This window comes from Salvelinus fontinalis, chromosome 36 (genome assembly GCF_029448725.1).
Source record: "Salvelinus fontinalis isolate EN_2023a chromosome 36, ASM2944872v1, whole genome shotgun sequence".
In the NCBI taxonomy this organism is placed as follows: Eukaryota; Metazoa; Chordata; class Actinopteri; order Salmoniformes; family Salmonidae; genus Salvelinus; species Salvelinus fontinalis.
In genome coordinates, this window is record NC_074700.1 from 22,304,958 (window position 1) to 22,327,540 (window position 22,583).

A 22,583-nucleotide genomic window follows, 5' to 3' on the forward strand; every position below is an offset into this window, starting at 1 on the left:
CCTTCACTGGTCGTGATGGCTCCACGAAAATAAAACGTGTTGATAATAATAATCATTATTATTTGGAGGGGTGCATATATTTGTCCTGTTACACACAAGTGTGTAATGGAAATGTTTTTCTATTTTCCCAAAACACATGCAGGGAGTGGGGTCACGGCCAGGTTCACAATTGTCCAGCAACCCTGGAGCAATTGAGGTTAAGTGCCTTGCTCAAGGACATAGCAACAGATTTCTCACCTCGTTGGCTCCCGTATTCGAACCAGAGGCCTATCGGCTATTGGCCCAACACTCTAATCTCAAGACTACTTGGTGAAGATAAGCATTTAGGGCTATTTTTCATACACCAGAATCATACTTCGACAATAACATGTTTCAAACAACATATTTCATTATAATTCTCTTTAATATATTCTCATGGTCATTTTCTCTATCTATGTATTACAACATAACCAATATGAAATTAAAAAGTGGTGTGTAAAATAAAAATATGCAAATTACATTTCCTATATAATAATATCATTATATTATATCAAATTATGATATTATATACAATTATTCATAATTTTCTTCTCAGATTTCCATTGAACATAAGGATAAAGTAAACAGAAGAGTGATAAACAGGTTGTTCGTGTTGCAAAGGCACATTTGGGCAGTGGTTGTTGTAGGAGTCTGTTTCTGTGTCACTTGTTGGAGGCACATTGGTGCAATACTGGAACTTGTGCATGTGTTACTTGAACAGGCACAACAGTGGTTAATGTAAAATACTGCATGTCACTCATCCTGAAGGCACATGGGTGTGTGTGTCACTTGTACAGGCTGAGCTCGGGGCTGTGGTAGAGACACATGTAGGAGTCACACAGCAGCCGGCGAGCGGACTCTCTCAAGGAGGCGGGGTCTAGCCTGCCCAGCTCCTCCGCCGATAGGCTGAGGTAGCGGCCCACCTCTGGACACGCCCTCACCTGGGGAATGTTGAAACCGTTCTCCCCGCCTGGCCGTAACCATGGAAACAGAACATGGCAACTATTATGGGATGTCACGAGCATATAAATTAAGAGTTTCATAGTTTCAAGGGAGTGATTCAGATCTGGAACACCAGGTGAGTAGACTCTCTGGCCAATCAATGACATTATTCAATCAATTGACTAACAGGAAGAAATTAAAAGTAGCTGCAGGCCTTAAGGCCCCTTTTTAAAGTTGACATCTCTCACCTTCCCTGTCGGCCATACTGTCAAAGAACAGCCAGTCGTCGGGGCGGGGCCCGTGTTTGACGAAGCTCACGTAGTGGCTGGTCTCGATGCACGTCACAGCAAAGAGAGCCAATCGCTGACGAGTTCCATGCAGTGGGCCGGTCCACGGACCACCAGCCACACCCACCTGACACGGACTGTGGGACTGGCGCTTCTTGTGAATGTGCACCTAATGGAAGGATGGAGGGAGGGAGAATGAGAAAGGGAGAGAGGACATTGTTGGTCCTGCAGTGTGTAGATTTAAGGGAATTTTGAAGGAACTTTGAGAGCTGTACTATAGGTAATAATGGTGTGCTATGGTTACCTGAGTGTTGCAGGTGTGGCAGTACTGTTTGAGATGACCAGGTGTGATGTCCAAGTCTTCATAACACTCTAGACACTCCCATTCTGCTACTGCCTGGCAAATACTGCACTGTCTGAGAGCTAGAGAGAGGGGGGAGGAGAGAGAGACAACGGGAGGGAGAAATAGAGAGGAAGAGATAGCAATAGGGGAAAGGAGAGAGAGAGAGAGAGACGAGTGAAGAGAAAGAGAGAAAGAAAGAGTTAAATAGGTCATCAACAGGAAACCCGCCCGATAAAATGTCCTCATGTTTTAACAGGGTTCTTACCATAGACGTACACGGAGTATACCAAACACTAGAAACACCTTCCTAATATTGAGTTGTACTCGACTCCCTTTACCCTCAGAACAGACTCAATTTGTCGGGGCATAGACTCTGCAAGGTGCCGAAAGCGTTCCACAGGGATGCTGGTCCATGTTGACTCCAATGCTTTTGTGTCACAGTTGTGTCAAGTTGTCTGGATGTCCTTTGGGTGGTGGACCATTCTTGATACACGTGAAACTGTAGTGTGAAAAACTCAGTAGCGTTGCTGTTCTTGTCACACATCGGTGCGCCTGGCACCTACCACCAGACCCCGTTCAAAGGCACTAAAATATTTTGTCTTGCCCATTCACCCTCAGAGTGGCACACATACACAATCCATGCCTCAATTGTCTCAAGGTTTAAAAATCCTTCTTTAACCGGTCTCCTCCCCTTCATCTACACTGATTGAAGTGGACTTAACAAGTGACATCAATAAGGGATCACAGCTTTCACCTGGTCAGTCTATGTCATGGAAAGAACAGGTGTTCTTAAAGTGTTTTGTAGACTCAGTGTAAATTTTCATATTTGAGTTTATATTGTAATGGAATTTTAATGTTTGTGCTTTTCTAATAACCAATTTCTGTGTTCATGCAAGTGACCGATTTAACCTGTTGGGGATTGGGGCGCTGTTTAGACTATTTATGCTAATTGGGTAATTTTTGAAACGGCTTCCCACAAAATCCTTGATCGTACAATATGCATATTATTATTATTATTGGATAGAAAACAGTCTATAGTTTCTATAGGAGTTGAAATTTTGTCTCTAAGTGGAACAGAGCCCATTCTACAGCAATTTCCCTGACATGGATTCAGATTTCAGAAATGTTGGCCACTGTTCTGAAGTCAGTTAAAAGGGCACTCTTATTGCTATGACTGTACGGACACTTCTTACATCTTCCCCTGGATGCCTTTTCGTGATGACGATTCCAATGGGGTCGATTGCGCGTTCACAGGCCCTATAAATCAAAAAACCCTGTAGCTAGCAAGTCTTTTCTTGGTGCGTCACGCGCGTGGAGGACACCGACCCTCTCCTGTTCCAAGCGTTAGTTTAGCCTGTTATATTTCTCCGGTCATCTTTTCACTCGTTATAGGAGTTAAAAACATCATAAGGTAGTTAATTTAAAGCGTTTTATAGCAATTTATATCCGTTTAGTGCGATTTTGGGACATTTATTTTTGCAACGATGTGAATAGTTGGGCACGCTTTTCAGTTCATCCCGAACGCAGTTGGCATTTCCACATGGCAAGAGGACAGCTTTCCACCAAAAGACGATTACTCCCAAGAAAGGATCCTTTGCCCAAGATACTGATGGAAGAACAGCTCAAGGTAGGACATTTTTATTATGATAAATCGTGTTTCTGTCGAAACATTTTAGTGGCTTAGGACGCCATGTTTTTTGACGTAGCTTCGCTTGGCGCAAACTGTATTGAAAAGTAAGGATAAATTAAAAAATGTAATTCCGCAATTGTATTAAGAATTAAATTGTCTATCAATCCCTGTCCACCCTATATTTTTTAGTCACGTTTATGAGTATTTATGTATAAGAGTAGATCACTGTCTAAGTGGCGCAAGGACATTTTCTGACCAGCTTGTCTACATTTCACATTGTCTAACCATGATTTTGGTGGCTAAATATAAACATTTTCGATCAAACTCTATATGGATTGTGTAATATGATGTTACAGGAGTGTCATCTGAAGAATTCTGAGAAGGTCAGTGAAAAAATTTATATATTTTGGCGATGTTGACATTATCGCTCACTTTGGCTAGAATCAATGCTGGGCTGCTATGTGCTATGTGCTATGCTAATATAACGATTTATTGTGTTTTCGCTGTAAGACACTTAGAAAATCTGAAATATTGTCTGTATTCACAGGATCTGTGTCTTTCGATTCGTGTATGCTGTGTATTTTTACGAAATGTTTGATGATTAGTAAGTAGGTAAACACGTTGCTCTAAGTAGTTTTTCTATTCCATTTGTGACGGTGGGTGCAATTGTAACCTATGCCATCTACCTGAAATATGCACTTTTTTCTAACAAAACCTATCCCATACCATAAATATGTTATCAGACTGTCATCTAATGAGTTTTTTTGTTGGTTAGGGGCTATAAATATCTTAGTTTAGCCGAATTGGTGATGGCTACTGGTGTTGGTGGACAAATAAAAGATGGTGGATTATGCTAATGTGTTTTTAGGTAATAGATGTACATCTTTACATATTGTGTCTTCCCTGTAAAACATTTTAAAAATCGGACATGTTGACTGGATTCACAAGATCTGTGTCTTTCATTAGCTGTATTGGACTTTAATGTGTGAAAGTTAAATATTTAAAAAAAATATTTTTTTTGAATTTCGTGGCACTGGTTTTTCAGTGGGGGGGGGGGGGGGGGGTGTGCCGCTAGCGCCACGCTGATCCTAGACAGGTTAACGAATCCTCACTATCAGAGGGTAGTGCGTACGGCCCAGTACATCACCGGGGCCAAGCTTCCTGCCATCCAGGACCTCTATACCAGGCGGTGTCAGAGGAAGGCTCTAAAAATGGTCAAAGACTCCAGCCACCCTAGTCATAGACTGTTCTCTCTGCTACCGCACATCAAGCAGTCCAAGAGGCTTCTAAACAGCTTCTATCCCCAAACCATAAGACTCCTGAACAACTAATCAAATGACTACCCAGACTATTTGCATTGCCCCCCACCTCTTTTACGCCGCTGCTACTCTCTGTTATTATCTATGCATAGCCACTTTAATAACTCTACCTACATGTACATATTACCTCAATTACCTCGTCAAAAGTGCCCCCACACAAAACAAGATGGCGCCGAAGAACATGGCTGACGTTTTACATTCTCCCAACCAATTGTGCTATTTTTTATTTTTATTTTGGCGTTTTGTGTAACTTATTTTTTACTTATTGTGTACATAATTTTGCTGCTACCATCTCTTATGACCGAAAATAACTTCTGGACATCAGAAAAGCGATTACTCACCGCGGACTGGAAGAAACTTTTTCCTTTAACGAGGCCGACGAGAAGGATATCCTGCTTTCACTGGAACAGGCCCAGATCCACGCCTTTTGCGTGAAGAAAAGATGATGGAAAAGGGGCCGCCGATCAGGCATCCTTCTGAGAATCCGGAGGCGAGCGAGTAAACTCCCACTGCCTTCCATTCTTCTGGCTAACGTGCAATCATTGGAAAATAAAATTGATGCCCTACGATTAAGATTATCCTACCAACGGGACATTAAAAACTATAACATCTTATGTTTCACCGAGATGTGGCTGAACGAAGATATGGACAATATAGAGCTAGCGGCATTTTCCATGCACCGGCAGAACAGAGACGCTACCTCTGGTACGACGAGGGGTGGGGGTGTGTCTTTTTGTCAATAACAGCTGGTGTGCGATGTCTAATATTAAATAAGTCTCGAGGTATTGCTCGCCTGAGGTAGAGTACCTTATGATAAGCTGTCGACCACACTGTCTACCAAGAGAGTTCTCATCTGTATTACTCTTAGCCATCTATTTACCACCACAAAACGAAGCTGGCACTAAGACCGCTCTCAACCAACTCTATAAGGCCATAAGCAAAGAAGAAAATGCTCACCCAGAAGTGGCACTCCTAGTGGCCGGGGACTTTAATGCAGGCAAACTTAAATCAGTTTTACCAAATTTACCAGCATGTCACATGTGCAACCAGGGGGAAAAAATATCCTAGACCACCTTTACTCCACACACAGAGATGCATACAAAGCTCTCCCCCGCCCTCCATTTGGCAAATTTGACCATAATTCTATCCTCCTGATTCCTGCTTAAAACTACAGGACTGTTTCGCTAGCAGACTGGAATATTTTCCGGGATTCATCCAATGGCATTGAGAAATACACCACGACAGTCATCAGCTTCATCAATAAGTGCATCGATGACGTCGTCCCCACAGTGACTGTACGTACATATCCCAACCAGAAGCCATGGATTACAGGCAACATCCACATCTAGCGAAAGGCTAGAGCTGCCGCTTTCATGGAGCGGTAGACTAATCCGGACGCTTATAAGAAATCCTGCTATGCCCTCAGACGAACCATCAAACAAGCAAAGTTTCTATACAGGATTAAGATTGAATCCTACTACACCGGCTCTGACGCTCGTCGGATGTGGCAGGGCTTGAAAACTATTAAGGACTACAAAGAGAAACCCAGACGTGAGCTGCCCAGTGACGTGAGCCTACCAGATGAGCTAAATGCCTTTTATGTTCGCTTCGAGGCAAGCAACACTGAAGCATGAACGAGAGCACCAGCTGTTCTGGATGATTGCGTGATAACGCTCTCGGTAGCCGATGTGAACAAAACCTTTAAACAGGTCAACATCAACAAAGCCACTGGGCCAGACCGATTACCAGGACGTGTACTCAAAGCATGCGCGGACCAACTATCAAGTGTCTTCACTGACATGTTCAACCTCTCCCTGACCGAGTCTGTAATACCTACATGTTTCAAACAGACCACCATAGTCCCTGTGCCCAAGGAAGCATAGGTAACCTGCTTAAATGATTACCGCCTCATGGCACTCACATTGGTAGCCATGAAGTGCTTTGAAAGGCTGGTCATGGCTCACAACAGCATCCTCCCGGACACCCTAGACCCACTCCAATTCGCATACCGCCCCAACAGATCCACAGATGACTCAATCGCACTCCACACTGCCATTTCTCACCTGGACAAAAGGAACACCTTTTGTGAGAATGCTGTTCATTGACTACAGCTCAGCGTTCAACACCATAGTGCCCACGAAGTGAGTTAGTTAAGGACTCTGGGACTAAACACCTCCCTCTGCAACTGGATCTTGTACTTCCTGACGGGCCGCCCCCAGGTGGTAAGAGTAGGCAACAACACGTCTGCCACACTGATCCTTAACGTCTGCCACGCTGATCCCCTCAGGGGTGTGTACTTAGTCCCCTCCTGTATTCCCTGTTCACCCACGACTGCAAGGCCAAACACGACTTGAACACCATCATTACGTTATCTGACGACACAACAGTGGTAGGCCTGATCACCGACAACGATGATACGGCCTATAGACAGGTGGTTAGAGAACTGGCATTGTGGTGCCAGGACAACAACCTCTCCCTCAATGTGAGCAAGACAAAGGAGCTGATCGTGGACTACAGGAAAAGGCGGGCCGAACAGGCCCCCCATTAACATCAATGGGGCTGTAGTGGAGCGGGTTGAGAGTTTCAAGTTCCTTGGTGTCCACATCACCAACGAACTATCATGGTCCAAACATACCAAGACAGTCGTGAAGAGGACACGACAAAACCTTTTCCCCCCTCAGGAGACTGAAAAGATTTGGCAAGGGTCCCCAGATCCTCAAAAGGTTCTACAGCTGCACCATCGAGAGCATCCTGACCGTTGCATCACCGCCTGGTATGGCAACTGCTCGGCATCTGACCGTAAGGTGCTACAGAGGGTAGTGCAAACAGCCCAGTACATCACTGGGGCCAAGCTCCCTGCCATCCAGGAGCTATATAAAACAGGCAGTGTCACAGGAAAGCCCATAAAATTGTCAGACTACAGTCACCTAAGTCATAGACTGTTTTCTCTGCTACTGCACGGCAAGCGGTACCGGAGCGCCAAGTCTAGGACCAAAAGGATCCTCAACAGCCATAAGACCGCTGAACAATTCATAAAATCACCACCGGACAATTTACATTGACCCCCCCCCTTTGTACACTGCTGCTACTCGGTGTTTGTCTGTTACCTATGCATAGTAACTTCGCCCCCACCTACATGTACAGATTACCTCAACTAGCCTGTAACCCTGCACACTGACTCGGTACCGGTGCCCCCTATATATAGCCTCATTATTGTTATTCTTATTGTGTTACTTTTTATTATTACTTTTTATTTTAGCCTACTTGGTAAATATTTTCTTCTTCTTGAACTGCACTGTTGGTTAAGGGCTTGTAAGTAAGCATTTCACGGTAAAGTCTACACTTGTATTCGGCGTATATGACAAATAAAGTTTGATTTCATTTGACATTGAGTCTGTACCGGTACCCCCTGTATATAGCTCCGCTATTGTTATTTACTGCTGCTCTTTAATTATTTGTTATTCTTATCTCTTGATTTTTTTGTAGGTATTTTCTTAAAACTGCATTGTTTGTTAAGGGCTTGTAAGTAAGCATTTCATCGTAACACGGAACCCAAACCGGCTGCGCGCGTGCGCTATCGTGCATAAATGTATTTTGTCCCCCCACACCAAACGCGATCACGACACGCAGGTTAAAATATCAAAACAAACTCTGAACCAATGACATTAATTTGGGGACAGGTCGAAAAGCATTAAACATGTATGGCAATTTAGCTAGTTAGCTTGCACTTGCTATTTAGCTAGCTTGCTGTTGCTAGGTAATTTGTCCTGGGATATAAACATTGAGTTGTTATTTTACCTGAAATGCACAAGGTCCTCTACTCTGACAATTAATCAACACATAAAACGGCCAATCGAATCGTTTCTAGTCATCTCTCCTCCTTCCAGGCTGTTTCATTTTCTCCACGCGGGACTAAAGTTTGCTGAGGTAACAACACTTATATGGTGATCGGCATCTACACTTTCATAGTATTACCACGACAACCCGGCAAAACAGTTCGTCTTTCAATCACCCACGTGGGTATAACCAATGAGGAGATGGCACGTGGGTACTTGCTTCTATAAACCAATGAGGAGATGGGAGAGGCAGGACTTGCAGCGCGATCTGAGTCAGAAATAGAAAGGAGTTCTATTTTAGCCCATGGCATCGCAGATGCTCGTTGGCGCACGCGAGCAGTGTGGGTGCAATAATTGAATAACATGGATTTCAAAATTTATTTTGCGACGCTCTCGCACGCGACGTGTCTGGTCTGGTCAGCATGTAAGGTTGTATCTGTTGTATTCGGCGCATGTGACAAATAACATTTGATTTGATTTATCAGAATCCGCAATTTGGCAGTACGCCCAGACCTTGTTTTAAGAACGAACAAAAGCTATCTCAGTTTCAAGGTCTCAGCTTAGAGAGAAGCCTCGTGAGGTGTTGGTCTGTCGCGTTATGAACCAGTGACTGGTTATGAACCAGTCTGTCACATGAATGAAACAAAACAGTAATGATTAATTAATTATGCAAATATAACTTGTCTGTGTATAGTCCTATAGAAGACAACTGCTGGGACTGCCCAGACAGAGTTCCTGATTGACATGTGTACTATGGTGCATTTAGTTGGTTGGAACCTCTCTGGCGCGCTGACAATAAACAATGATTCATTAAGATTGACTTCCAGTGTCCCCGTGTAAGAATTTCCACGACAATATCTTTGTTTCTTACTGTCATCCAGCAGGTCTGTGATGTCGATGGTGAGTGAAGGCAAGATGGCGTCAAACATCTTGAAGTCCTTCCCAAACCTAGGCATGAGGAGGGGGAGGCAGGAAGGGGCCTGGCGGAGGGGAGAGTCAATCCATCAACCCATGAACGTTGAGTTTGTTTGTGTATCTACTATGTGGTCTTGTGTTGTTACCTCAGCAAACTTTAGTCCCGCGTGGAGAAAAGATGTCTCTAGCAGAGTCTGAACATTGGCCACTCTCATGAGTACTGCAGGGGAGGAGAGAGGGATGGGACAGAGGGACGGAGACAGAGGGACAGGGGAAGAGGGACAGGGGGGAACGGATGGAGGGAAGAGCTGGTAGAGGTGACACTCCTGAGGCTGCTGCTTCTGTGTCACTGACCTGAAAGGAACGAGGGGGAGCAGGAGAGACAGTGTGTGTAACAGAGAATAAGAGAACAAGAGAGAGAGAGAGGGGGAAGGGAAGGAGAGAGAGAGGGGGAAGAAGAGCGAGAGGGGGAAGAAGAGCGAGAGAGAAAGGAGAGAGAGAGGGGGAAGGAGAGCGAGAGGGGGAAGAAGAGCGAGAGAGAAAGGAGAGAGAGAGAGGGGGGAAGGAGAGAAAGTATACCTGATCTTCAGAAGAGGTTCGACCCGGAGGAGCTGGAAAAGCTTGTTGAGGAACTCTTCTGGGTCTGACAGAAAGAAGACAGATGTGTTTAAAAACACTCACCACCAATGTTCCCTCAAATATCAGCCTGCGCAGAGTGGCACGAGATTCAACTTCACTCAACTTTCTAGAGTTAAATAACACTATCAACCTTTCCCCTTCACTGTGGAAATTGTGATCAAATCAATGCAACATTAGCCACTTTCAATGCAACATACCGAAACAAAATGAACTATGCAGGACTTATTATGCAAGAGATTGTGTTGTAGACAGAACACGTCGATCGGAGTAGGATTCTATTGCATTGACAGGCACGACTCAGGCCCTTACTCTAAATAGACTGATGTGCCATAAATAAAGCTGCAGTAGGCCTAGTTAAATAAAAAAAAATATGCAAATAGACTATTGCCATATATGGATCTGTGATGTTCACTTTGAACTGGACTGTTTTCACAGCTTGAACGGTGGTGAGTAGACGCACCTGTTTTGAGATCAAAGTGAAAGCTGCATGTATTTCTAGATCTTTGAAAAGCTAGTCAGGTAAAGAGCTTTTTTGTCTTAAAGGGTCAGTATTGTATTTTGAGACGGTCTTGAATAAGCTTAGTAGCCAATAGGCAGAGGGTAGCATAATTTGTCTGATTCTCTGTAATAATGGTGTGGAAATAATAATGCATTTTATTTTGTAAAGTGGTTTCTTGCATCATCAACACAATAACATTTTCAGTCACCTCCTTGTCTGAAGGACAAGTGGATAAACTGGTTAATGTCAAGCCCTGCATGTTTTTCCCCCCAAAAAGTCCCATGGAATGTAGGTCTGCATTGAACACCACACATTGGCTGCTACTGTAGGCTGAATGATAGAACAGCTATTTTCATGTTAAAATTTTATTGGATGCATTTTCTCCATTGTTTTTGATGGTAGGCCACTCTGGTAAGCCTACATTATGATCAAATAGCCACATTAGTCTACTTGACCATTGTTAAAACTAACTTAAAGCGGGTACAGCCTCACTGTTCACAGTAAACGCGCACAGGAAGTTGCACAGAATTTTCACAACTTTCGAGTTTGCGCTCAGCAGACCTGAAATTTTCTCAGTGACATAACAAATTAGAGGGAACATTGATCCACACATAGGTGAACATACAGTCCCTTTCTCTCCCTCATGCCCCATCTTACTGACACGGACGGACAGACTGATGGACAGACAGCCAAACACCCTCTCTCTCTCACACGGACAAACGGACAGACACACACCTTTTTCCTGGTTAGTGAAGCCTGTGTCACTACTCTCAGCCTCCAGTAGTCTTCTCAGGGCCATGGTTTTACTGGCACATACATAGCCAAACCTGAAAGATACACACATAGCCAAGTACATTCATAAAAGCTATTAAAATTCACTATATAAATACAAAGTGATACTGATGTACAACAGAACAATTTAAATCACAATATATGCCTATACATAAACATCCATTGTGAAGGAGCACACACACACACACCTGCGTAGGGGGTTGACTATCTCACAGCGAAGCAGGTCCTGGGCTTGGCTGCAGTGGGGACCGTCTGAGGGGTTCGAGGGCCACAGCAACACCCAGTCTACTGAACTGCAGCATGAAAACAGACTGAGGGGGAGAGAGAGGGGGAGGGGGAGAAAAGAGTTTAATGAACATGAATGCATCCAGCATTTCTTCTAGTTTAAAAAACAACATTAGATTTGATATGATAACATTGCCCAATTTTACATTTTTGCACACAAAAAAAGCATTTGACTGCATTATCTAATCCTTAATTCGGTTCTATCGGAGTGTTCCGGTTCTAACTGAGGGTTCCGGTTCTGAGGGTTCCGGTTCTAACTGAGGGTTCCGGTTCTAACTGAGGGTTCTGGTTCTAACTGAGGGTTCTGGTTCTAACTGAGGGTTCCGGTTCTGAGGGTTCCGGTTCTCAACATCCTATTACATAACTGAATAACAATTATTGGCTTAATAATATCACAAACAGGACGGAGGGAGAATGCCAGCGTTAGTCACCTGAATAGTGAGGCGTCCAGGTAGCAGGAGTTGAGGTGGCCTTGGATGCCTCTCTTCCAGCCCTGGTACATATCTCTGGCCTCGTCCCCCTGGACTGGAGGGGTGTGCTCCTCGACACGCTCACTGCCCCACTCGGCAAACGCTGGTGGTTGGAGTGGTCATCATGTTACATGGTATGGAGACACACACGCACTCATAGAGACAAAAATGTGCCACACACACACGCAAACCCTGGGATGGATGTCACCCCTGCTGAGACAACGGCTTCTGGGATGGAGAGAAAAGAGAGACTCAAGGGGGCGGGAAAAGGAACAGAAGGGAGAGGGCCGAGAGGCACCGCAGAAAGAGGAGGAGGCAGCCAGGACTGTTTCGATGACCGTATTACCGCCATATCGGCGGTCCGAGTTATGACGGCAGTGAAATTTCACGTGACCGTTTAGTCATGGTAATTAGGCTTCTCCAAGCTGTGATGCCGATGATGGTCATTAGTAGCCTACCAAACTTGCTAACTGGTACTCAGCACTCTACTGTCCCTCTAATCACACTGACATCAATGCAAATGTAATCAAAAATGTAATCAAACACTTCATGAGAGCCCATGAGCTCATGTTGCGCAACATTTCTATAGGCTATGAAATTGTGTGAGAAAACAGAGTGATGGCCTCTATTAAATAGAGGAGGATCACATCAGCTTTCTATAAGCCAGGCCAGGTATTCCCAAACTGGGGTACGCGCAATGCCGTCTGAGGTACGCCAAATACTCCGATAGCTTGAAAGACGTTTTGGACACTACAGTGAAAATGGTTAACTTTGTTAAAGCAAGGCCCCTGAACTCTCGTGTATTTTCTGCATTATGAAATGATGTGGGCAGCGACTAGGTAAAGCTTTTACAACATACAGAAGTGCGCTGGTTATCAAGGGGCAAAGTATTGAAACTTTTTTTGAATTGAGAGACGAGCTTAACGTTTTCTTTACTGACCATAATTTTCACTTGTCTGACCGCTTGCATGATGACAAGTTTCCTCACACGACTGGCCTATCTGGGTGATGTTTCTCCTCACCTGAATGATCTGAATCTAGGATTACAGGGAATCTCCGCAACTATATTCAATGTGCGGGACAAAATTGAGGCTATAATTAAGAAGTTGGAGCTCGTTTCTGTCTGCATTAACAAGGACAACACACAGGTCTTTCCACCATTGTATGATTTTTTTGTGTGCAACTGAACTCAAGCTTACGGACAATGTCAAATGTGATATAGCGAAGCACCTGAGTGAGCTGGGTGCGCAATTACGCAGGTACTTTCCCGAAACGGATGACACAAACAACTGGATTCGTTATCCCTTTCATTCCCTGCCTCCAGTCCACTTACCGATATCTGAACAAGAGAGCCTCATCGAAATTGCAACAAGCAGTTCTGTGAAAATGGAATTTAATCAGAAGCCACTGCCAGATTTCTGGATTGGGCTGCGCTCAGAGTATCCTGCCTTGGCAAATTGCGCTGTTAAGACACTGATGCCCTTTGCAACCACGTACCTATATGAGAGTGAATTCTCGGCCCTCACTAGCATGAAAACTAAATACAGGCACAGATTGTTTGTGGAAAATGATTTAAGACTGAGACTCTCTCCAATACAACCCAACATTTCAGAGTTATGTGCATCCTTTCAAGCACACCCTTCTCATTAACCTGTGAGTTATTCACAATTTTTGATGAACAAATAAGGTTTTATATGCAAGATGGCTAAATAAAGAGCAAAATTATTGATTATTATTATATTACTATTTGTGCCCTGAGATCTTTGAGCTCTTTGTCACTTCCCACGAGCCGGGTTGTGACAAACTCACACTCATTCTTATGTTTAATAAATGTATTGTATAATGTTTGTGTGGCAGGCTTACAATGATGGCAAAAAACAATATTTGAGAGTGCACTGACCCTGGTGCACAGCTGGAGGTTGAATGTTTGAAGGGGTACGGGACTATAAAAAGTTTGGGAACCACTGGGTTAGGTCTACTATATTTATTTCTCAACTTTCCTAATATTAAGTACATTTATTCTCTTTACAACAGGAGTATAGCCTACCTTGCTGGCATGAAAATAAACCACGGGCAAAAGCAACCTCCATTTGCTATTTAAGTGCATAGATGACATGTATTTTTCCCCCTCTATCCCTCTAAAGCTCATTGCTTTAAACTGTTTTTTTGATGCTAGTGGTTGTGTTAATTTGGGATCTATCGCATCCCACAACTGTCCCAGACTATGTTTGGAATATTTATTTCGCTCACAGAATAGGTCAACATTTGTTATTGTTGTTAATGTTGTAAATTACTATTGTAACTGGAAATGGCAGATTTTTATGGAATATCTTCAGTTGAAGTCAGAAGTTTACATACACCTTAGACAAATACATTTAAACTCAGTTTCACAATTCCTGACATTTAATCCTAGTAAGAATTCCCTGTCTTGGGTCAGTTAGTATCACCACTTTATTTTAAGAATGTGAAATGTCAGAATAATAGTAGAGAGAATGATTTATTTCAGATTTTATTTCTATCATCACATTCCCAGTGGGTCAGAAGTTTACAAACACTCAATTAGTATTTGGTAGCATTGGCTTTAAATTGTTAAACTTGGGTCAAACGTTTTGGGTAGCCTTCCACAAGCTTCCCACAATAAGTTGGGTGAATTTTGGCCCATTCCTCCTGACAGAGCTGGTGTAACTGTCAGGTTTGTAGGCCTGCTTGCTCGCACACGTTGTCTCAGTTCTGCCCACAAATTGTCTATGGGATTGAGGTCAGGGCTTTATGATGGCCACTCCAGTCACGCCCTGACCATAGAGATACTTTTTATTCTCTATTTTGGTTAGGTCGGGGTGTGACTAGGGTGGGTAATCTAGGTTGTTTAATTTCTGTTGGCCTGGTATGGTTCCCAATCAGAGGCAGCTGTTTATCGTTGTCTCTGATTGGGAATCATATTTAGGCAGCCATTTCCCCACTGTATTTTGTGGGATCTTGTTTATGTGTAGTTGCCTGTGAGCACTCCATAGCTTCACGTATCGTTTGCTTTTTTTTTATTGTTGTGTGCGTTTCATGTCAATAAATATATGGAACCCATATCACGCTGCGCTTTGGTCCGAATGTTCTTACGACGACTTTGTCATGTAGTACCTTGACTTTGTTGTCCTTAAGCCATTTTGCCACAACTTTGGAAGTATGCTTGGCGTCATTGTCCATTTGGAAGACCCATTTGTGACCAAGCTTTAACTTCCTGACTGATGTCTAGAGATGTTTCTTCAATATATCCACATAATTTTCCTTCCTCATGAATCCATGTATTTTGTGAAGTGCACCAGTCCCTTCTGCAGCAAAGCACCCCCACAACATGATGCTGCTGCCCCCGTGCTTCACGGTTGGGATGGTGTTCTTTGGCTTGCAATCCTCCCCCTTTTTCCTCCAAACATAACAATGGTCCTTATGGCAAAACTGTTCTATTTTTGTTTCGCCAAACCAGAGGACATTTCTCCAAAAAGTACGATCTTTGTCCCCATGTGCAGTTGCAAACTGTAGTCTGGCTTTTTTTATGCGGTTTTGGAGCAGTGGCTTCTTCATTGCTGAGCGACCTTTCAGGTTATGTCTGTATAGGACTCGTTTTACTGTGGATATAGATACTTTTGTACCTGTTTCCTCCAGCATCTTCACAAGGTCCTTTGCTGTTGTTCTGGGATTGATTTGCACTTTTTGCACCAAAGTACGTTTATCGCAAGGAGATAGAACGCGTCTCCTTCCTGAGCGGTATGATGGCTGCGTGGTCCCATGGTGTTTATACTTGCCTACTATTGTTTGTACAGATGAACGTGGTACCTTCAGGCATTTGGAAATTGCTCCCAAGGATGAACCAGACTTGTGGAGGTCTACAATGTTTTCTGAGGTCTTGGCTGATTTCTTTTGATTTTCCCATGATGTCAAGCAAAGAGGCACCGAGTTTGAAGGTAGGCCTTGAAATACATCCACAGGTACACCTCCAATTGACTCAAATTATGTCAATTAGCCTATCAGAAGCTTCTAAAGCCATGACATCATTTTCTGGAACTTAGTGTATGTACACTTATGACCCACTGGAATTGTGATACAGTGAATTATAAGTGAAATAATCTGTCTGTAAACAATTGTTGGAAAAATTACTTTTGTCATGCACAAAGTAGATGTCCTAACCAACTTGCCAAAACTATAGTTTGTTAACAAGAAATTTGTGGAGTGTTTGAAAAACAAGTTTTAATGACTCCAACCTAAGTGTATGTAAACTTCCGACTTCAACTGTACATAGGCATACAGAGGCCCTTTATAAAAAGAAAAGATTAAGATGGGCAAAAGAACAGACACTGGACAGACAAACTCAGCATCCCGGAGTCGCCTCTTCACTGTTGATGTTGAGACTGGTGTTTTGCGGGTACTATTTAATGAAGCAGCCAATTGAGAACTTGTGAGGAGTCTGTTTCCTCTGGGTTGAGAGCTAGGGTATTCACAAGATAAGTAGAGTCTTTGTAAAGGGCTTTGCTTGAATAAATACAGGTGGTGTACTTCCTCTCAAGGGGCCACTGACCGAAATAGACCAGATGGTTTCCTCTCTTGGTAACTGTGTGGGTTCATGCTTGGGGTGTGTATGAAAATGTCTTAGGTGTGACTATACCTCTTCCGTCTCGTAGGACACTATGTCCCGTTACGGTGAGTAACTTCAGGTCCACAGGTGAACGGTTCGTGACGCGCACCCGTGTAAAACTAAGGTATCTATTTAATAAAGACAGTTGCAGAGGAGAAACTATACTCTCCCTCTAGTTCCCCTGGTCTTATGCTTCCCCTGGTCTTATGCTTCCCCTGGTCTTATGCTTCCCCTGGTCTTATGCTTCCCCTGGTCTTATGCTTCCCCTGGTCTTATGCTTCCCCTGGTCTTATGCTTCCCCTGGTCTTATGCTTCCCCTGGTCTTATAGCCCTAGGATAGCCTGATGACCTACGGGTTGCCCTACCCCAGAGTTGGATGCCCTGCTGAGTGGTTTTGAACAAAAAAAAGTTCTCCCACTCCAGCTGTCGGCCGCCAAGAACTACGCCGGTGCCGCGGCTGGAATTGGCGGGTTGCTGGCATCTGGACTGGGCTGGAAGGGCGGCACCTGTAGGTCATAGACCTGAACCAGTGGGAACCTAGGCTAGTTCATTCACCTCAAGGGAGTGGCGTGAGTCGGGCAAGACAACACACACACACACACACACACACACACACACACAGATAACACACACACACACAGATAACACACCTATGGAGTTGCAGCGCTCCACCTGATTGACTGGTGTCTCAGGGGCAGGGAATCTGGAATCCCGCCTACAGTTCCGGAGTTTGACGAACAGCCCCTTGTTGGCAGGGCAACGGAAGTGGCGTTCGCCAAGGTAACTGCCGTCTGTTCCAGCGGTCAGTTCCTGGTCCTGAGAGAGGAAAGTAAGCAGATAAATATGTTACAAACACACACTAGACATTTTGGAGTTTTTAAGGGGGCCTTAGTTGAAAATGTTTGAATACCGCTGCTTTACAACGTTGTCATACACTGATTGACTTGACACTGACACAATTACAGAGTTGATGGAATTACAGGGAGTTGATGACACACAGTGACAGTGTTGACAGTGTTAACGTACCAGCTCGATTCCTGACACCAGTTGTGGAACTCCACTGATTTGTCCAATCCAACGAATCACTCCAAAAAGGGGCGGGTCATTCACCTCCACCATGGACCCCACCTCCAACTCAATCTCCAATCCCGCGTCTCCGTTCTCCTCAGCGTCCAATCCGTCACCTCGACCCGGAGAGAGGGGACCGGGCGAATCGCTCAAGAGCTGTGGTTGGTCGGTGGCGGTCGGGGAGGGCAGGGTTAGAGGTTTGATGGTGGGAGAGGTTGGGGGAAGGGGGTGAGGTTTCGTGAAAGGTTTGGGGCTGGGGAGGGGTGGAGGTTTTAAGGCCAGTTTGGCTGAGAGGAGTTGGGGGGGCATCAGAGCGATCTTTGGGGTGGAGGCAGGTGAGGATACAGGGGCAGGTGGTTGGGTGGGTTTGAGGACCGGTTTGGGGTTCTGGAGGGGAGGAGTGTGGCGGCGTGACCTTGGTTCTGCGGGGGGGGGGGGTCAGTAGAGGTCAACGGTCAAACACAGCACACAATTCAAAGACCGGTAGGAGGAAAATGAAAGAGAATCAGGGGTAAAGGAAGGGAGGACGTCAGTCATCTAACTGTCATGATTTTCCACAACGTTTTGTTTTCCAATTACACCCTCTCTTATAACTGTCATAATAGTAACTCAACAGTAAACCAAACAGGATCTCTGATCTGCTGTAACATTTGAACCAGGGAGTGACGTACCAGGGGACACCTTGGAGATGGGTAGCAGGCAACCATACAGAGAAGAGGAGATGGAGCACAACTTCTCTCCTTTATATGAACCATCCCAGTTACCAACCGCATTGTCCTGCGTATAAACAAACTGATTAGCGCAAATATACAGTAAACATTGACTGTTAGATGAAGAATATTGGCTAAAAGTGTGTGAATGTTATCCACAAAACACTATATTTTGGGTGTCTTAAAACACAATAATTACTATAAAATCTAAAATGTGTATAATCACACTGATTGCATTTCTATATACAGCCACACCCTCCAGCAGTGATACTCACCAACAGGATTCCTACAAACACCCCAGTGGAGCTCCGTCCAGGCAGGACCCCACAGAACCTCACCTCTCCCCCATGGACAGTATCCTCCAGGGGGAAGCACACCCTGTGGCCCACCTGGAGGGGAGGTGGGGAGCTGGGGTTTCGAGCCAGGACTGGGGCCAGGCTGGGAGACGATTCGGCCGTTCTAGCAATGATGTTACCAATGGAGGGTTGAGGTTGAGGAGGAAGAGCGTTGTTGTGATGGTCGTCATTGGCACGGGACCAGCGTCGTAGCCTGATCTGATTGGCCGGTAGGAAGAGGGCGGAGGCTTCGGGACAGGTGAAGAGCTGATGGCCTTTGTAAGAACCATTACTGTTGCCTCTACCTACTGCTGAGTCCTGAGAGAGAGAGAGACAGAGAGTCAGAAACAGAGAGAGAGAGAGAGAGAGAGAGAGAGAGAGAGACAGAAACAGAGAGAGAGAGAGAGAGAGAGAGAGAGAGAGACAGAGAGTCAGAAACAGAGAGAGAGAGAGAGAGAGAGAAAAAAAGGTAGATCCGAGTCATTTGACAATTTGGGTAGTACTGTGTGACAGTGGCTAACTAAAATACAAGTAAAATGACGTTCAAGACGATCATCAAAGAGTGAAAGTTTGTTGTTATGATCTATTGTCTATAGCTAAAAACACCACGTTAGCAACAATACCTTCAGCTGCACCCCAAACAACACAGCAGTACTTCCCCTGGTCAGCGGTCCTCGATACCTCAGCTCTGCCTCCGCCAGCTCCCCTGGTTGGCCCATCTGGACATAGAGGGGGGTGCCTAGGGGTAAGGCAGCCAATCGGTAAAGTTGCTTGGGGTTAATGAGCAAATTGAGGCGGGACTCCGGATCGGATACAGGCTCCAATAGGCCGGTCAGGTCGGTGGGGACTTCTATAAGGAGCTGTTTGTCAATCTTTACCATACAACCATAGTCTAACACCTGAGGGAGAGAGAAAGAAATGAGAGGAGTTTATAACTTGTCAATCTTCAGCTGCTTGACAGTCTTCAACATACTGGCATTGTCAAATACCTGATGGAGAGCGAGAGAGCGAGAACTGCATGCAGAATTCTGCAAAAATATCCTCCGTGTACAACGTAGAACACCAAATAATGCATGCAGAGCAGATACCCACTAATTATCAAAATCCAGAAAAGAGCCGTTAAATTCTACAACCACCTAAAAGGAAGCGATTCCCAAACCTTCCATAACAAAGCCATCACCTACAGAGAGATGAACCTGGAGAAGAGTCCCCTAAGCAAGCTGGTCCTAGGGCTCTGTTCACAAACACAAACACACCCCACAGAGCCCCAGGACAACAGCACAATTAGACCCAACCAAATCATGAGAAAACAAAAAGATAATTACTTGACACATTGGAAAGAATTAACAAAAAAACAGAGCAAACTAGAATGCTATTTGGCCCTAAACAGAGAGTACACAGTGGCAGAATACCTGACCACTGTGACTGACCCAAACTTAAGGAAAGCTTTGACTATGTACAGACTCAGTGAGCATAGCCTTGCTATTGAGAAAGGCCACCGTAGGCAGACATGGCTCTCAAGAGAAGACAGGCTATGTGCTCACTGCCCACAAAATGAGGTGGAAACTGAGCTGCACTTCCTAACCTCCTGCCCAATGTATGACCATATTAGAGACACATATTTCCCTCAGATTACACAGATCCACAAAGAATTCGAAAACAAATCCAATTTTGATAAACTCCCATATCTACTGGTTGAAATTCCACAGTGTGCCATCACAGCAGCAAGATGTGTCCTGTTGTCACAAGAAAAGGGCAACCAGTGAAGAACAAACACCATTGTAAATACAACCCATATTTATGCTTATTTATTTTAACTTGTGTGCTTTAACCATTCGTACATTGTTACAACACTGTATATATATATAATATGACATTTGTAATGTCTTTATTGTTTTGAAACTTCTGTATGTGTAATGTTTACTGTTAATTTGTATTGTTTGTTTCACTTTTGTGTATTGTCTACCTCACTTGCTTTGGCAATGTTAACACATGTTTCCCATGCCAATAAAGCCCCTTGAATTGAATTGAATTGAGAGAAAGAGAGAGCGAGAGAGTGAGACGGAGGGTGGTGGGGGACAAGGAGAGAGAGGACGGGCGAGAGAGAGCACGGGCGAGAGAGAGAGGAAGGGAGAGAGAGCGAGAGAGAGGGAGAGAGGGAGAAAGGGAGAGAGAGAGGAAGGGCGAGAGAGAGAGACAGGGAGTGGTGGGGGACCAGGAGAGAGAGGGAGGAAGGGAGAGAGAGCAAGAGAGGAGGAGAGAGCGAGAGAGAGGGACGGAGGGTGGTGTGGGACAAGGAGAAAGAGAGTGCAGAGAGAGAGGGAGGGAGAGAGAGCAGAGAAAGAGAAAAAGGAGAGAGAATATTCAAACACAAGGATGAGAGAAGACAGGCGTGATAAAGTATTAATTCATTTTCTTACCTTTACCCACAGTTGGTCGCCCCTGCTCCTTCCCCCCTCTTGCTCCTGACAGAGGTTCCCCCGTAGCAGTCGGATGGTACCTTCCAACTGGTCCTGAATCTTTAGGTTGGATACCACCAAGTACATTTTCGGGGGTTGCCGTCTCTTGTACTCCTGGGCCCCAGACATTGTGGTGTGAGTATGTGTCCTCAGTCGAGTGAGCTCACCTATCCATCAGCCCCTATCTGTGTGAATAGAGCAGGTGAGTGTTTCTCGTGGCATTGATGGTGCTGTCACTAAATGGCACAACATAGCCTCAAAAAGGTAGATTATAAACTAGTTATAAAACATAACCTGCACATTTTAAGATAACCTAATCTCGGACCAGAGCCGAATCTCGCGTGAATGTAGTTACAGGATATTGGGCGTCTAGCTAGATGTATGGTCATGGCTAAAAGGGTTCCAGTTTCTGTCAGATTAGACTTTCCCCAACAGGTTAGGAGAATTAACGTAGCTGTTAGGAGAATCAAGATAATTAAGGCTAGGAAAAGGGTTAGGGTTAGCTAAAATATATACTTTTGACGTAAATTTGACAAAAGTTGGAATCCTTCTAGCCATAACCCTACAATAGCCCACATCGCAATGTTCAACATTTCTGACCAGCTAGCTACGGTCACGCTACCTGAAACATTCCGACGCGTTACCAGCTACCAAAACGAGTCATTCTACCTCACAAACCATGACGAAAAGGAAACAGGTGCCATATCGGTTCAAAACTCGACTGAAACTAATATATTTGCACATTATTTGACAGTTAATAATATCAACACTTACCAATTTCACCAACTTTTAGATCAACCAAAACTTGCATAGAACATAACTCACGAAATGTCCCAAAACAGAAGGAGGACCAATAACGAGCGAGAAGTTTTACATATAAATCGTTCTGGCCATTCAGAGAGGTCTGTGGGTGTGGCTTAAACAGAGGGGAAATTCCACAGCTCTCAGTTCATGTCGGAAACTGACGTATCCGAGATTAAAAAGGTAGGCCTGGTTCTTTGCGCTTCATGACACGTTATGAGTACGAACTAATAGGCTACACATTATTATCATCTTACTAAAGTAATAATGCACTAACAGTATTTAAAGAATTTGGTCGCTTAGAAGTAATTACAAAATCTCCCACATCTTAGATCATTTTTATGTGCATTAATTTATACTTGCTTTTATTATAAATTGTTCAGAATAGACAACACATACTAATCTCTTTAATACAAACTAAATACAAAACATGTAATTACATTATCAAAAGTTATATTGCATTATCAGGCCACTAAAGTGGCAGCAGATGGATTAAAAAAGGTGTCGCTATGTGTGAATGTTTCAATACCTTTAGCAGAGAAGCCTACTGGCCAGAACCTCCTGTCCATTGCAATAACATAACACCATTCTTATTATATGCAGCACCACTTATT

The 22,583-nt window shown here is 44.3% G+C and overlaps 2 protein-coding genes across 2 annotated transcripts in view; one reads left to right on the top strand and one right to left on the bottom strand.

Moving 5' to 3' along the window:
- LOC129835641 (uncharacterized) overlaps positions 1–22,583 on the top strand; it is a gene marked incomplete at its 5' end in the record, with an annotated part of 390,259 nt that overhangs the window by 225,177 nt on the left and 142,499 nt on the right. The window lies entirely within an intron of this gene.
- si:cabz01101003.1 (ubiquitin carboxyl-terminal hydrolase CYLD) lies at positions 385–22,038 on the bottom strand. Its single transcript, XM_055901413.1, has 16 exons — positions 21,943–22,038; positions 21,130–21,353; positions 19,333–19,608; positions 18,650–19,027; positions 18,336–18,441; positions 17,623–18,086; positions 17,247–17,412; positions 11,937–12,078; positions 11,409–11,531; positions 11,164–11,255; positions 9,870–9,933; positions 9,437–9,644; positions 9,247–9,355; positions 1,552–1,670; positions 1,209–1,416; positions 385–988 (listed from the first exon to the last, which is right to left on the bottom strand). Exons 2-16 carry the CDS (start codon positions 21,295–21,297, stop codon positions 804–806), a joined length of 2,808 nt encoding a protein of 935 aa, XP_055757388.1. The 5' UTR covers positions 21,298–21,353; positions 21,943–22,038; the 3' UTR covers positions 385–803.